The following is a 15,239-nucleotide window of genomic DNA, read 5'->3' as shown; positions in this document are numbered from 1 at the left end:
AAAATTCTCTTTTTTTGTTGTATCTCTGCCAGGCTTTGGTATCAGGATGATGTTGGCCTCATAAAATGAGTTAGGGAGGATTCCCTCTTTTTCTACTGATTGGAATAGGTTCAGAAGTAATGGTACCAACTCCTCTTTGCACCTCTGGTAGAATTCAGTTGTGAATCGATCTGGTCCTGGACTTTTTTGGTTGGTATGCTATTAATTATTGCCTTAATTTTAGAGCCTGTTAATGGTCTATTCAGAGATTCAACTTCTTCCTGGTTTAGCCTTGGGAGGGTGTATGTGTCCAGGAATTTATCCATTTCTTCTAAATTTTCTAGTTTATTTGCATAGAGGTGTTTATAGTGTTCTCTGATGGTAGTTTGTATTTCTGTGGGATTGGTGGTGATATCCACGTTATCATTTTTTATTGTGTCTGTTTGATTATTCTCTCTTCTTTATTAGTCTTGCTGGCAGTCTGTCAATGTTGTTGATCTTTTAAGAAAACCACCTCCTGGATTCATTGAGTTTTTGAAGGGCTTTTTGTATCTCTATCTCCTTCAGTTCTGCTCTGATCTTAGTTATTTCTTGCCTTCTGCTAGGTTTTGAATGTGTTTGCTCTTGCTTCTCTAGTTCTTTTAATTGTGATGTTAGGATGTCGATTTTAGAATTTCCCTGCTTTCTCTTATGGGCATCTATTTCTATAAATTTTCCTCTACACGCTACTTTAAATGTGTCCCAGAGATTCTGGTACATTGTATCTTTGTTCTTATTGGTTTCAAAGAACATCTTTATTTCTGCCTTCATTTCATTATTTACCCAGTAGTCATTCAGGAGTGGGTTATTCAGTTTCCAAGTAGTTGTGTGGTTTTGAGTGAGTTTCTTAATCCTGAGTTCTAATTTATTGCACTGCTGTCTAAGAGACAGGTTGTTGTGATTGCTGTTCTTCTTCATTTGCTTAGGAGTGCTTTACTTCCAATTATGCAGTCAATTTTAGAATAAGCATGATGTGGTGCTGAAAAGAATGTATATTCTGTTGATTTGGGGTGGAGATTTCTGTAGATATCTATTAAGTCTGCTTGGTGCAGAACTGAGTTCAAGTCCTGAATATCCTTGTGAACCTTCTGTCTCATTGATCTTTCTAATATTGACAGTGGGGTGTTAAAGTCTCCCATTATTCTTGTGTTGGAGTCTAAGTCTTTTTGTAGGTCTCTAAGAACTTGCTTTGTGAACCTGGGTGCTCCTGTATTGGGTGCATATATATTTAGGTTAGTTAGCTCTTCTTGTTGAATTGATCCTTTTACCATTAAGAAACAGCCTTCTTTGTCTCTTTTGATCTTTGTTGGTTTAAAGTCTGTTTCATCAGAAACTAGGATTGCAACCCCTGCTTTTTTATGCTTTCCATTTTCATGGTAGATCCTCCTACATCCCTTTATTTTGAGCCTATGTGTATCTCTGCACATGAGATGGGTCTCCTGAATACAGCACACTGATGGGTCTTGACTCTTTATCCAATTTGCCAGTCTGTGTCTTTTAATTGGAGCATTTAGCACATTTACATTTAAGGCTAATATTGTTATGTGTGAATTTGATCCTGTCATTATGATGTTAGCTGGTTATTTTGCCCACTAATTGGTGTAGTTTCTTCTAAGCACCAATGGTCTTTACAATTTGGCATGTTTTTGCAGTGGTTGGTACTGGTTGTTCCTTTCCATGTTTAGTGCTTCCTTCAGGAGCTCTTGTAAGGCAGGCCTGGTGGTGACAAAATCTCTCAGCATTTGTTTGTCTGTAAAGGATTTTATTTCTCCTTCACTCATGAAACTTAGTTTGGCTGGATATGAAATTCTGGGTTGAAAATTCTTTTCTTTAAGAATGTTGAATATTGGCCCCCACTCTCTTCTGGCTTGTAGGGTTTCTGCCAAGAGATCTGCTGTTAGTCTGATGGGCTTCCCTTTGTGGGTAACCTGACCTTTCTCTCTGGCTGCCCTTACCATTTTTTCCTTCATTTTAACCTTGGTGAATCTGACAATTATGTGTCTTGGGGTTGCTATTCTTGAGGATTATCTTTGTGGTGTTCTCTGTATTTCCTGAATTTGAATGTTGGCCTTGTTTGCTATGTTGGGGAAGTTCTCCTGGATGGTATCCTGAAGAGTGTTTTCCAACTTGATTCCATTCTCCTGATCACTTTCAGGTACAACAATCAGACATAGATTTAATCTTTTCACATAGCCCCATATTTCTTGGAGGCTTTGTTTGTTTCTTTTTTCTCTTTTCTCTCTAACCTTGTCTTCTCACTTTATTTCATTAATTTGATCTTCAGTCACTGACAACCTTTCTTCCACTTGATTGAATCAGCTACTGAAGCTTGTGTATGCATCACAAAGTTCTTGTGCCATGGTTTTCAGCTCCATCAGGTCATTGAAGCTCTTCTCTACACTGTTTATTCAGTTAGCCATTTGTCTAACCTTTTTTGAAGGTTTTTAGCTTCCTTGTGATGGGTTTGAACATGCTCCTTTAGCTCAGAGAAGTTTGTTATTACCGACCTTCTGAAGCCTACTTCTGTCAACTCGTCAAAGTCATTCTCGGTCCAGCTTTGTTCCATTGCTGGTGAGGAGCTGCAATCCTTTGGAGGAGAAGAGGCCCTCTGGTTTTCAGGATTTTCAGCTTTTCTATTCTGGTTTCTTCCCATCTTTGTGGTTTTGTCTACCTTTGGTCTTTGATGTTGGTGACCTACAGATGGGGTTTTGGTGTAGATGTCCTTTTTGTGATGTTCCTTTCTGTTTGTTCGTTTTCCTTCTAACAGTCGGGTCCCTCAGCTGCAGGTCTGTCAGAGTTTGCTGGAGGTCCACTCCAGACCCTGTTTGCCTGGGTATCATCAGCAGAGGCTGTGAACAGCAAATATTGCAGAACAGCAAATATTGGTGCCTGATCCTTCCTCTGGAAGCTTTGTCCCAAAGGGGCACCCACCTATATGAGGTGTCTGTTGGCCCCTACTGGGAGGTGTTTCCCAGTTAGTCTACACAGGTGTTAGGGACCCACTTGAGGAGGCAGTTTGTCCATTCTCAGAGCTCAAACAATGTGCTGGAAGAACCACTGCACTCTTCAGAGCTGTCAGACGGAGACGTTTAAGTCTGCAGAAGCTGTCTGCTGCCTTTTGTTCAGCTATGTCCTGCCCACAGAAGTGGAGCCTATAGAGGTAGTAGGCCTTGCTGAATTGTGGTGGGCTCCACCCAGTTTGAGCTTCCTGGCTGCTTTGTTTACCTACTCATACCTCAGCAATGGTGGACACCCCTCCCTCAGCCAGGCTGCTGCCTCGCAGTTCGATCTCAGACTGCTGTGCTAGGAGTGAGCAAGGCTCCATGGGCATGGGACCTACTGAGCCAGGCATGGGAGAGAATCTCCTTGTCTGCCAGTAGCTAAGTCCTTGGGAAAAGTGCAGTATTTAGCAGGAGTGTCCCGTTTTTCCAGGTGCAGTCTGTCCCGGCTTCCCTTGGCTAGGAAAGGGAAACCCCCCTACCACTTGTGCTTCCCAGGTGAGGTGATGGCCTGCCCTGCTTTGGCTCACCCTCCGTGGGCTGCACCCACTGTCCAACCAGTCCCAGTGAGAAGAACCAGGCACCTCAGTTGGAAATGCAGAAATCACCTGTCTTCTGTATCGATCATGCTGGGAGCTGCAGACTGGAGCTGTTCCTATTCGACTATCTTGGAACAGATCCCTAGCAAATTCTTAAGTATACAATTTAGTATTGTTACTCATATGTCTTATGCTGTACAGTAGGCATAACAAGCATGATCAAAATAAATTAATTTTAATTGCACACAACACATTGATCTTCATGTAAAAATTACTGCCTTGCATATAAGTTCCTGTGGTGGTCACACCACTGGTCTAACTCCCATAACTAGAAGTGAGGTCAGATGGCAAGTTTGGTGTGCATTTTTGCAAATAATTGTTTATTTTTCCTAGAGTTTTCTTTTGTGTGTTCTCTCTTTCTGCTCCTCTCTATCTTTTGGTATACAGTATCTAGCATTGTTTTGAGTTTTTGACTTAAAGTTGTTCTGCGTGGATTTTTGTGCATGTTGTTTTTGTCACTCAACATACAATGTGGTTATGTTCATGTTGATGTGTATTACTGTCCATGACTCTACCACTTCCACATTGAGAGGCAGGCTATATAGCATTTGAGGGCGCTGGAGCTAGACCCAAACTGTATGGATTCAAATCCTGCTCCTGCACTTACTAGCTGTGACCTTGGGCAAATTACTTTCACTCTTGGAACAAAAATTGCCTTACCTGTAAAATGCAGATAATAATAGAGCCCACCTCACAGAGATATTGTGAATATTAAAATATTTAGTATGTATAAATCAGTTAGAATCATGAATGACACCTAGTATGCAATCAATAAACATAAGCTACTGAAACTTCTTCCATAGACTAGTTAACCATTCCTCCACTGAGGCACACCAAGGTTAGCAAAGAATTCCTGCTATTATAGGCAATGCCATGATATATATCACATATATATATACATGCACACATGTAGGTGTTTCTCTAGAGCAGATACCAGGAAGTCATACCAAAGGGCTGCACATTTTATTTTTCAATAAGATGTGTTTACTTATACCCCTGTCAATAGTAAATGAAATTACTCTATTCACCCTACTTCTTGTAGATCCTTGTTGACGTTAATTATATTTATCCTAAAATTCTGCTACTTCTATTAAATTTGCTTCCCTAGATGCAAATTGTGTGGAATGAGATTTTAAATGTATTATCTGTTTTCTACAGTTTGGACTTTGTCGTTTTTTAAATAAAATTTGATTGCACCTCATTTTTGTGGTCAAGATTTTTTGTTAGGTTCTTTATCAGTTTTCAAAGTTATCTGGAGGAAGGGAGGACAGGTTGCTAAACACTCGCTTTGTATTTGCTTTCAGGGTGTACAGAGGAGAGTTGTCTCTGATTGTGGGCAGAGCAGTAGGCAGCTAGTCTTATGAATATGTACCCACCCTTCCTCTAGGGCATTACTGCTCCCCAGGGCCCCACTCTGCCAGGGAAACTTGCTGTGATTAATTAAAATCCAGGGAAACTTGCTGTGATTAATCCTCTGTGTTGTACTTCAAAAATCACCTTGTCAGATGCCTCAGTTCCTCTCCTGCACTCCATATTTATGCAGTCTGTTCAGGAAGTGCTCTTAAGGCCTCCCATCCCACTTCAGCATCTCCTGGGAGTTTTGTGGGCTGTGTGGTCTCAGCCTTCCCCCTGACCCATCTGCTTCCTTTTCTTAGGGATCCCTCACCATTTTTGGATCAAGGAGAGTTTCCTTTTTGTTGTTGTTTTTTTACCAATACGATGATCAATTAAAAATGTCTTCCTGATTATTTCTATGGTTTTGGATAAGGAGGACAAGGTGTTTGTTTCTGGAAAATGAGAAGTTAGTGTGGGAGAGTTTGTTTCTTTGGACAGGTATGCATGTCAACACTGCTCTAGAGGAAAAAGACGGAAGCAACAGCATCAAGGTAAATGGTCACAAAGTGGGTCAGTAACCCACCTTCCTTAGTGGCTCTGGGCTGTCCATGGGAACCATCAGCATTTTTTCAGGCATCTAAGTTTTCTTTTATACATCTTTTTGGACAATCAGACCCATGGAATGAGGAAAGAGGTGGAAGAAGAAAATGAAGAGAGGAGAAGAAAGAGAAGGAAAGAGGAGGAAGATCACTATTACTAAGAGTAAAATATTAGTGAAAACAATCCTACCCTCACACAAGGACAATTCTTTATGAAAGAGCACCTGGTCAAGCCAGCTTACCTCTTTGAAGGAACTTCATGGGGTAGACGATGGCATGGTATCTGTCTATGCTGAGGGACACCAGGACGTAGGTAGAGGCGTAGAGCAGCACAACCTAAAGACAGAAATGAGAGGAAGCTCATGACTTCAAAGAGGTGAGGAAATGCACATAATGGAAAGAATAGCACCTTGTGTTATTTAGAAACCTGAGAGGTGAACCAAAGAAGGAGTGAGTGTTGGGTTAGGAAGGGAAATAACTCTCTTATATGGACAAGAGAAAGGGAAATACTGGGTGGAAGAGGGCAGTGTCCCAGCAAAAACCCCACCTTCAAGCCTGGAAACCAGTGGTCCTAAATAAGAACAGGTATTCCTGTTTTTGCACCCCAAAAGTTGCCTTTTGGCCAGCCACATGCTCCTATCCTGTACCCATATAAACCCCAAATCCCAGGCTCCAGGAGGAGATGAGCAGACGAATGGCAGAATGGCATGACAGAGAAGGAGAGAAGAGAAGGAGGGTCTGAACACCAAGAGGAGTTCAGCTGGGGACAATCAGAGAGGAGATTGGCCCTGGATAGCCAAACTCCAGGGTAAGATCATCTTCCCACTCCATCCCCCTTCCAGCTCCCAATCCATCCCACTGAGAACCACCTCCACCACTCAATAAAACTCCTGCATTCATCCTTCAAATCTGTATGTGACCTGACTCTTCCTGGACTATGGACAAGGACCTGAGTACCAAGGGGGTACTGAGCTAGTTACCACTTAAGCCATCTGCAGGCGGCAGAGTTAAAACAGCACTATAATACTGCAGCTTCAAGAGTCATAGACACCCACCCCAGACACTACTGTGCGGCTGGAGTTCAAAACGCTTGCCCTGGCTCCTGCACCTACCCTTCTGTGTGCTTCCCCTCCTATAAGGAGTTTGAGCTTGAGGCAGCCGAGCAGAGAGCCATACCCTTGTCCCATGTCCTGTGATGGATGGACCAGGGAACTCTCTCTTTTCACCTCCACACCAGGAGGCAGATTTTGGTCCTTGGTGCTAGAATTTGTACTGCTGGCCATGATGAGTGAGAATGCTTCCAGTTCTTTCTTGCTCACTTATTCCCTTGGCCTCTTGGAAACTCCATATTTCAGGATCAGCCCTTGACATTTGCATGGTACATTTGTTTGTAATTGACTTTTAAAGCTAAACTAATTTTTTTCTGCCACAATTGACATTCCAGAATAATTAGAAACAAAAGTTCAGTTGCCTTTTATCAGTGGGAGTTGAGAGATGATAGAAGGGTTCCGGTTTTAGGGAGCCTATGTGTGGTATTGAATCATTTATCATCAACAGCACTGACACCATCAGAAAGCTCCCCTTTTTCATCCACTTCATTAGGCTTTGGGTCTCCTCTTCCTTCCCACTGTCTCTTTTATTAACTTTATCCACACCTTTTAATTATCTGTGTACAATCTTTTTTGCATAATTAGAAAAGAAAATTGGGATTTAAGAAGTTAATTTCTCTTGTGTGAAGAGCATATTTAGAATGTGATTCAATGCAATATATTTGAAGGGATGATCAAGGTGGACATTTTTCAGGTAACTTGGAGCCTCATTTCTACCAAGAGTTTGGCTGTATCTCTGCTTTGTAACATTAAGATCAAATCCAGAGGGAGTAGGAGAGTAACTTGTAGACTGAAGTCTAACGGAGAGCATTTACTTCACTTTCTTCTTGGCAATTACCTTTGTTCTGAATTCATGCCTTTTGGTTTTCTCTGGATCAGACAAATAACAATTAAGTACATTGTTGTTCTTTATTGTTTGTTATTTCCACAATGCATCTGAGCACTAATGTTGTGAAAGGCACCATAGGGAGGAGGTTCTGAGGAATGATTAGAAATTCAAGGCTTATAAGAAAGAATGAGATAATGTGCTTTGCAGGGACATGGATGGACATGGATGGACATGGATGGCGGGTGTTCAGCAGGAACAGAAAACAAAATACTGCATATTCTCACTTATAAGTGGAAGCTAAATGATGAGAACACATGATACATAGAGAGGAAAAACACACACTGGGGCCTATAGGAGGGTGTAGGGTGGGGGGAGGGAGAGGATCAGGAAAAATGACTAATGAGTATGAAGCTTAATACCTGGATGATGAAATAATCTGTACAACAAACCCTCATGACACAAGTTTACCTGTGTAACAAACCTACACACGCACCCCTGAACTTAAAATAAAAGTTAGAAAAAAGGTTAAAAAAAAGAAATTGAAGGCTCCCCTGAAAACTATAAGAAAAAATTATTTATTGGGAAAAAGAGATAAATAGAGAAAGAGAACAATGAATGACTAGGTTTAAGAAAAAAAATCGATCATCTACTTAGACAAAACTGGGGTTTCTACCTGTGATCCATGAATTTAGAATTATCAAGGCTGGCTACAAACAGAAGAGGAGGGGGCATCAGAGAAGGATGAAAAAGAAAGCACACAATGGCAGAACCCTGTGGGGTGGAACATCATGGTGAGAAGGTTATAAAGATCTTGGGGCTCTGCAGCTGTCTTGAGGGAGGTGACAGGCACAGTTCAGAATCTGGAGCAAAAGGAAAAGCCACAAACAAGAGTGTCCAGAAGAGCAGTCAATGTTGATAAAAAGATGCCGACTTTGAGATACAATCAAAAGAGTATTTAATTTCAGAGATTAACCATCTTCAGGCATTTAAGGCAGGGTAAAAAAAATTGAAGGTTACCTAAAAGAAATGCATCTTAAATTATCATGCCTCTTTCCCACAAAACTTAATGCCAGAAAATAGTAAAACAACATGTTCAGAGTTTTGAAAAAAATTATGATCCAAGAACTTTGTAAATATAATTTCTGTGCCAAGGCACAGAACAATTTTCTCAGATATATAAGAAGGAAGAAAATATAACATTATATACTCTTCCTGGCATACTTCAGCTAATTGAGAATTGAATCAAAAATAAAAATTCAAGAAGAGGAAAGAGCATAGAATAATAACAACTATGGTAAGCAATGAAGTTAGAAACACATGAAATGCTTACAAAATAGTTATAAATATGATTATGAAACATCTTAGGAAAAACTTAAGGGAGTTGAGTGAAGGGACAGAGTACAAAAGACATCATGTTCAATTTTGTTATGTATTTTGGGTATCTCTTTTGTGTTTTACCTTGATAGAGATATATTAAAGCTAAAAATTAAAGATAAGCTATGATAGAGTGAAATGAAAATGAAGAAATTTTAATTAGCTTCCTATGGTGGCTATAACAAATTACTACAAACTTGATGGCTTAAAACAACATAAATTTATTCTTGCACAGCTCTGGAGACAAGAAGTCCAAAATCAGTTCTACCGGGCAAAAATAAAAGTTTGGCAAGGCCATGATTCCTCCAGAGACTCTAGGGGAGAATCTGTCCCTTGCCTCTTCTGGCTTCAGGTGACTGCCAACAGTCTTTGGCTTGTGACCATATCAGCCCAAGCTCTGCCTTTTCCTCTTCTGTCTGTGTGTCACGCACCCTTCTGCCTCCCTCTTATGATTGCATTTGCGACTCACCGGGATAAACCAGAATAATCTCCCAGTTTTAAGATCTTTAACTTAATTACATTTGCAAAGTTCCCTTTTTTTTTTGAGACGGAGTCTCGCTCTGTTGCCCAGGCTGGAGTGCAGTGGCCGGATCTCAGCTCACTGCAAGCTCTGCCTCCCGGGTTTATGCCATTCTCCTGCCTCAGCCTCCCGAGTAGCTGGGACTACAGGCGCCCGCCACCTCGCCTGGCTAGTTTTTTGTATTTTTTAGTAGAGACGGGGTTTCACCATGTTAGCCAGGATGGTCTCGATCTCCTGACCTCGTGATCCACCCGTCTCAGCCTCCCAAAGTGCTGGGATTACAGGCTTGAGCTAGTTTTTTGTATTTTTTAGTAGAGACGGGGTTTCACCATGTTAGCCAGGATGGTCTCGATCTCCTGACCTCGTGATCCACCCGTCTCAGCCTCCCAAAGTGCTGGGATTACAGGCTTGAGCCACCGCGCCCAGCCTCCCTTTTCTTATATAAGGTAACATCACAGGTTCCAGGGATTAGGATATGGATTTTGTAGGGGGTGGGGAGGATTTTTTTCAAGCCTATCACAAATGATAATCAAATAAAAAGAAAAAACAAGTAAATAGCAAAAAACAAACAAACAAAAACCCCTTAATATAGAAAGACTAAACTGAGGTAACTGAAATAACACCAAACCAAAACACTATCTGTCACAATACATGTGAATAACTTAAGCTCTTTCATTAAGAAAATAACTTGTTTTAAAACTTCCCTAAGATCCAATTCTATACGGTTTAAAAGAGAAAAATTTAAAACTACATCACTTAGATATCTAAGTGTGGAAATAGAGGGATGGCCAAAGATATATCAAGCAAGTAAAAATTAAAGAAGGCATTCATTACAACACTGCTATTAGACAAATTAAATTCAAAGCAAACAGCATTTCATGTGATAAAGGATTGTTTATATTGATAAAAGATACAACACATGATGGCAATAGAATATTCACAAACTTATATGTAACAAGTAACATAACACTAAATATATAATGAAACTGTTCAAAGTTTTACAGAAGAATAAACAAAAATATATATATAGAAAAAATAGACTTCATAACATAAGAATAATATACATCGCTGTAAAATATCTGGACATTTCAAAAATTGGCAATATACTAAACTACCAAGAAAACAAACCCTCTCAATAGCTCTAAAAAGTAGGACTTACACAAATCACATATTTAAAACAATGAGCAATGAAGCAGAAATTAGTAACATGCTTAAAAAAAAAAAAACCACTTGGAAATTTAAACACCCTCATAATTAACTCGAGTCAAGAAGGAAATCAAAGTACAATTATAGTCAATTCATAAATGTCAACAATGAAAACTCTACACGTCAACAACATATGGGATACCATTCGGAGAACAGATGGCAGCTCGAGGACATATGTCTGAATTCTCACTACCCCACCCCTTAATTCTGACAGAAATGACCTAGGAAATATAAAACTAAAGAAAATCTTGCACAGAGAAGTGAGACTTAAATGCTGGAAACAGAGAAATTTTACTTAGAAAAATGCCAGATTGGATTTATATAAAGGAGGATCCCTGGACTGACTTTAAGAAAATAGACTTATTTTTCAGAACAATTTTATATTTACAAAAAATTGCAAAAAACACAGAGTTTCCCTATGACTCCCTCCCATCTATATACTTTTCCTTGTCATTAACATCTTGTAGTTCATTTGTTAAAACTGATGAACCAATATGGATATATTATTAACTAAAGTCCATTGATTATATTAAGGTTCACTCTGTGTTGGACAGTTCTATGGGTTTTGACAATTGCATAATATTATGTATCCATCATTATGTATCAGAAGAGTTTCACTGTCCTAAAAATCCATTCAGTTTCATTATATATTTAGTGTTGTGTTACTTGTTACATATAAGTTTGTGAATATTCTGTTGCCATCCTGTGTTGTATCTTTTATCTATTCATTTCTTTCCTCCTCCAAATCTCTGGCAACACTGGTTTCTTACTCTTCTATAGTTGTGCCTTTTTGAGAATGTAATATAGTTGAATCATTTAGTATGTAGCTTTTTCAGACTGGCTTCTTTCACTTAGCAATGGGCTTTTAAGATTCCTCCATGTCTTTTCATGGCTGGATAGCACATTTTGTTATATCACTGAATAATATCCCATTTGATGGATGTACCACAGTTTATCCATTCAGCTTTTGAGGAACATCTTGTTTGCTTCCAGTTTTTGATGATTATGAATAAAGCTGCTATAAACATTCTTGTGTGGACATAAGTTGTCAACTCAATTGAGTAAATACCTAGCCTTACAATTACTGGTTTGTATGGTAAGACCATGTTTAGTTCTGTGAGAAACTGCTAAATTATCTTCCAAAGTGACTGTACCATTTTGAATTCCCAGGAGCAATGAATGAAAGTTCCTATTAATATTCATCCTCATCTTCCATTGGTATTTTCAGTTTTTTGAATTTTAGTGATTATCTAATAGATGTGTAGTGTTATCTCGTTGTTTTAATTTGCAATTCCATAATGGCATATGATTTTGAACTTCTTTATGTTTACTTGCCATCTTCTTGGTGAAGTGTTTATTCAGATCTTTTGCCCATTTTTGAAATCAGTTGTTTGTTTTCTTATTGTTGAGTTTTAAGAGTTCTTTGTACATATTTGGATACAAATCCTTTATGAAATATATATTCTGCAGATATTTTCTCCCATTCTGAGGGTTGGCTTTTCATTCTCTTAAACAGTGTCCTTTGCAAAATTTAAAATTTTCATAACGTCCAACATTTCAATCATTTTTCATGGATTATGTTCCTGGTATTGTATCTAAAGCTCATTGACAAATGCTAGTTCCCTTAAATCTTCTCCTATGTTATCTTCTAGTAGTTTTATATAATAGTATTGAGTATTATATTATATCTATAATCTAAACTGAGTTGGTTTTTGTGAAAGGCATAAGGTCTATGTGAAGTTCTTTTTTTTTTTTTTTCATGTAGATATTCAGCTACTCTTTCAAGTAAGACAACCATTCTTGAAAAGGCTGTCTCTCAATGCCTTTGTTCCTTCATCAAAGACTAGTTGACTATCTTTTTGTATGTCTATTTCTGGGCTCTCTGTTCTGTTTCATTGAGCTACTTGTCAATTCTTTTACCAATACCATGCTGTATTGATTATGAAGCTTTATAGTAAGTCTTAAAATCAGGTAGTGTTGGTTGTTCAAATTTGCTCTTTTTCTTTATTATTGCATTGGTTTTTATGTGTCTTTTGCCTTTCCATATGATTTTAGAGTTTGTCTATATCCATAAAATATCTTGTTGGGACTTTGATTGGAATTGTATTGAATTTATAGATTACGTTGGGCAGAATAAACATCTTAACAATATTAAGTCTTCCTATTCATGAACATGGAACATCTCTTCATTTATTTAGATATTTGCTTTTTCCCATCAGTTTTGTAGTCTTCTTCAATAGATCTTGTATATATTTTGTTAGATTTATACCTAAGTTTCATTTTTTGGTGTTCATATAAATGGTATTGTGTTTTTAATTTCAATCTCAACTTGGTAATTGCTGGAAAAAACAACTGACTTTTGTATGTCAACCTTCTATTCTGCAATGTTGCCATTTTTGCCTACTAGGTCCAGAAGTTTCTTTTTTGTTTTTGTTTGTATTTTTGTCTATTCTTTCAGATTTTGACATAGACAATTACGAATTTATTAACAAAGACATTTTTATTTCACCTTTTCCAATGTATAAACTTTTTATTTCCTTTTCTTGTCCTGTTAAATTATCTAAGACATCTAGTTCAGTGTTGAGAGTGGCGAGAGAGGACATCTTAAGCTTTTTCCCAGTCTTAGGACAAAAGCACCTAATTTCTCGCCATTAAATATGAGGTTAACTATACAGTTTTTGTAGATGCTGTTAATCAAGTTGAGGCAGTTTCTCTCTATTTCCAATTTGCTCAGTTTTTATTATAAATGGATGTTTAATTTTGTTAAATGCTTTTCCTGTGTCCATTGATGGAAAAATCACATAATTTTCCTTCTTTATCTTGTTTGTGTGATAGATTACATTAATTGACTTTTAAATATTTAACCAGATTTTCATGCCTGGAATAAATCTCGCTTGGCCATGGACTATAATTCTTTCTATACATGATTATACCTTTAAACAAAAATTTAAGTTGCTAATATTTGTTGAGAATTTTTGCATTTATGTTCATGAGGGATATTGTTCCATAGCTTTCCTTTCTTTTAATGTCATTGGTTTTAGAATTAGGGCAATTTTGGCCTCATGGAACAAGTCAGCAAGTATATGAGTTAGGAACGGTTCACTTTTCGTCTGTTTTCTAGAGAAGACTGCAGATAATTATTATCATTTTTTTCTTAAATTATTGAAAGAATTCAGTAATGAACCCATCTGGGCCTGGTGTTTTCTTTTGTGGAAGATTATTAATTATTAATTCAGTTTCTTTAGTATGTATAGACCTATTAAAATTATTTCTCTTGATGTGAGTTTTGGCAGATTGTGCTTTTCAAGGAATAGGTTCATTTCATCGAAGCTATCAAATTTGTGGGCATAGAGTTGTTTATAATATTTATTTATCATTCTTTTAATGTCCACAGAATCAGTAGTGATGACCCCTCTTTCATTTCTGATGTTAGTAATTCATGGCTTCCCTCTTGTTTTCTTGATTTTCCTGGCTAGAAATTTATCAATTTTATTATCTTTTAAAAGAGACAACTTTTGGTTTCATTGATTTTCAGTACTGAATTCCTGTTTTAAATTTAATAATTATTTTTTTTCTGATTTTAATTAATTTTTAAATTGAAAAACAAAATAGTATACGTTTATGGAGTATAACATGATGTGTTAATATATGTATACATGTGGGATGGCTCAGTTAAGCTAATTAACATATTCATTACCTCACAAAATTATTCTGCAGAGAAAATTTAAAATCTACTTCAGGCTGGGCGCAGTGGCTCACGCCTGTAATCCCAGAACTTTGGGAGGCTGAGGCGGGCATATCACGAGGTCAGGAGATCGAGACCACCCTGGCTAACACGATGAAACCCCGTCTCTACTGAAAATACAAAAAATTAGCCAGGCGTGGTGGCGGGCGCCTGTAGTCCCAGCTACTCAGGAGGCTGAGGCAGGAGAATGGCGTAACGCAGGAGGCGGAGCTTGCAGTGAGCTGAGATGGCGCCACTGCACTCCAGCCTGGGCGACACAGCAAGACTCCATCTCAAAAAAAAAAAAAAAAAAAAAGACTTCACTTTAATAATTTATGCTCTCATTTTTATCATTTCTTTTATTCTGCTTGCTTTAGGCTTACATTTCTTTCTCCAGTTTCCTAAGGCATAAGATTAGATTATTAATATCACATTTTTTTTCTTTTCTAATACATCCATTCAGTGTTACAAATTTCCCTTGAAGAACTGCTTTCACTGCATCCTACAAATTATGATGTTATGTTTTCATTTATTTCAAAATATTTCTTGAGATATCTTCTTCAATTCACGTGTTACTTAGAAGTGTGTTGTTCAATCTCCAAACAGTTTGAAAATTTTCAGCTATCCTTCTGTTACTGATTTTTAGTTCTATTTTGTATGGTCTGAGAGCATACTTTGTGTAATTTCTATTTTTTTACATTGTTAAAATGTGTTTTATGGCCCATATGCAGTTTTGCTTGATGGAAATCCCATATAAGTTTGGAAGGTATATTCTGCTATTACTGGATGAAGTATTCTATACATGCCAATTAGATCCATTTAATTAATAGTTCAGTTCATTTTAACTGATGGCTGTTTAGCTAAATTGTATTTCTCTTTGCATTCACCACACCCCTCTCCTTCTTTTTTTTTTTTTTTTTTTTTTTG

General features: G+C 37.8%; 1 protein-coding gene across 5 annotated transcripts in view; it reads right to left on the bottom strand.

The window, feature by feature from the left end:
- The window catches only part of NPSR1 (neuropeptide S receptor 1), a 238,349-nt gene that overhangs the window by 71,485 nt on the left and 151,625 nt on the right, over positions 1-15,239 (bottom strand). For 3 of the 5 annotated variants that reach the window (XM_011950139.1, XM_011950137.1, XM_011950138.1), the window contains exon 4: positions 5,793-5,886. The exons of the other annotated variants lie outside the window; for them this stretch is intronic. In XM_011950139.1, coding sequence (XP_011805529.1) covers positions 5,793-5,886 — 94 coding nt within the window. The remainder of the gene's footprint in view (positions 1-5,792; positions 5,887-15,239) is intronic. 5 annotated transcript variants of the gene reach the window in all.

Source organism: Colobus angolensis, unplaced genomic scaffold (assembly GCF_000951035.1).
Source record: "Colobus angolensis palliatus isolate OR3802 unplaced genomic scaffold, Cang.pa_1.0 Scaffold302, whole genome shotgun sequence".
Taxonomy (NCBI): domain Eukaryota; kingdom Metazoa; phylum Chordata; class Mammalia; order Primates; family Cercopithecidae; genus Colobus; species Colobus angolensis.
This window is presented reverse-complemented; position numbering and strand designations above follow the sequence as displayed.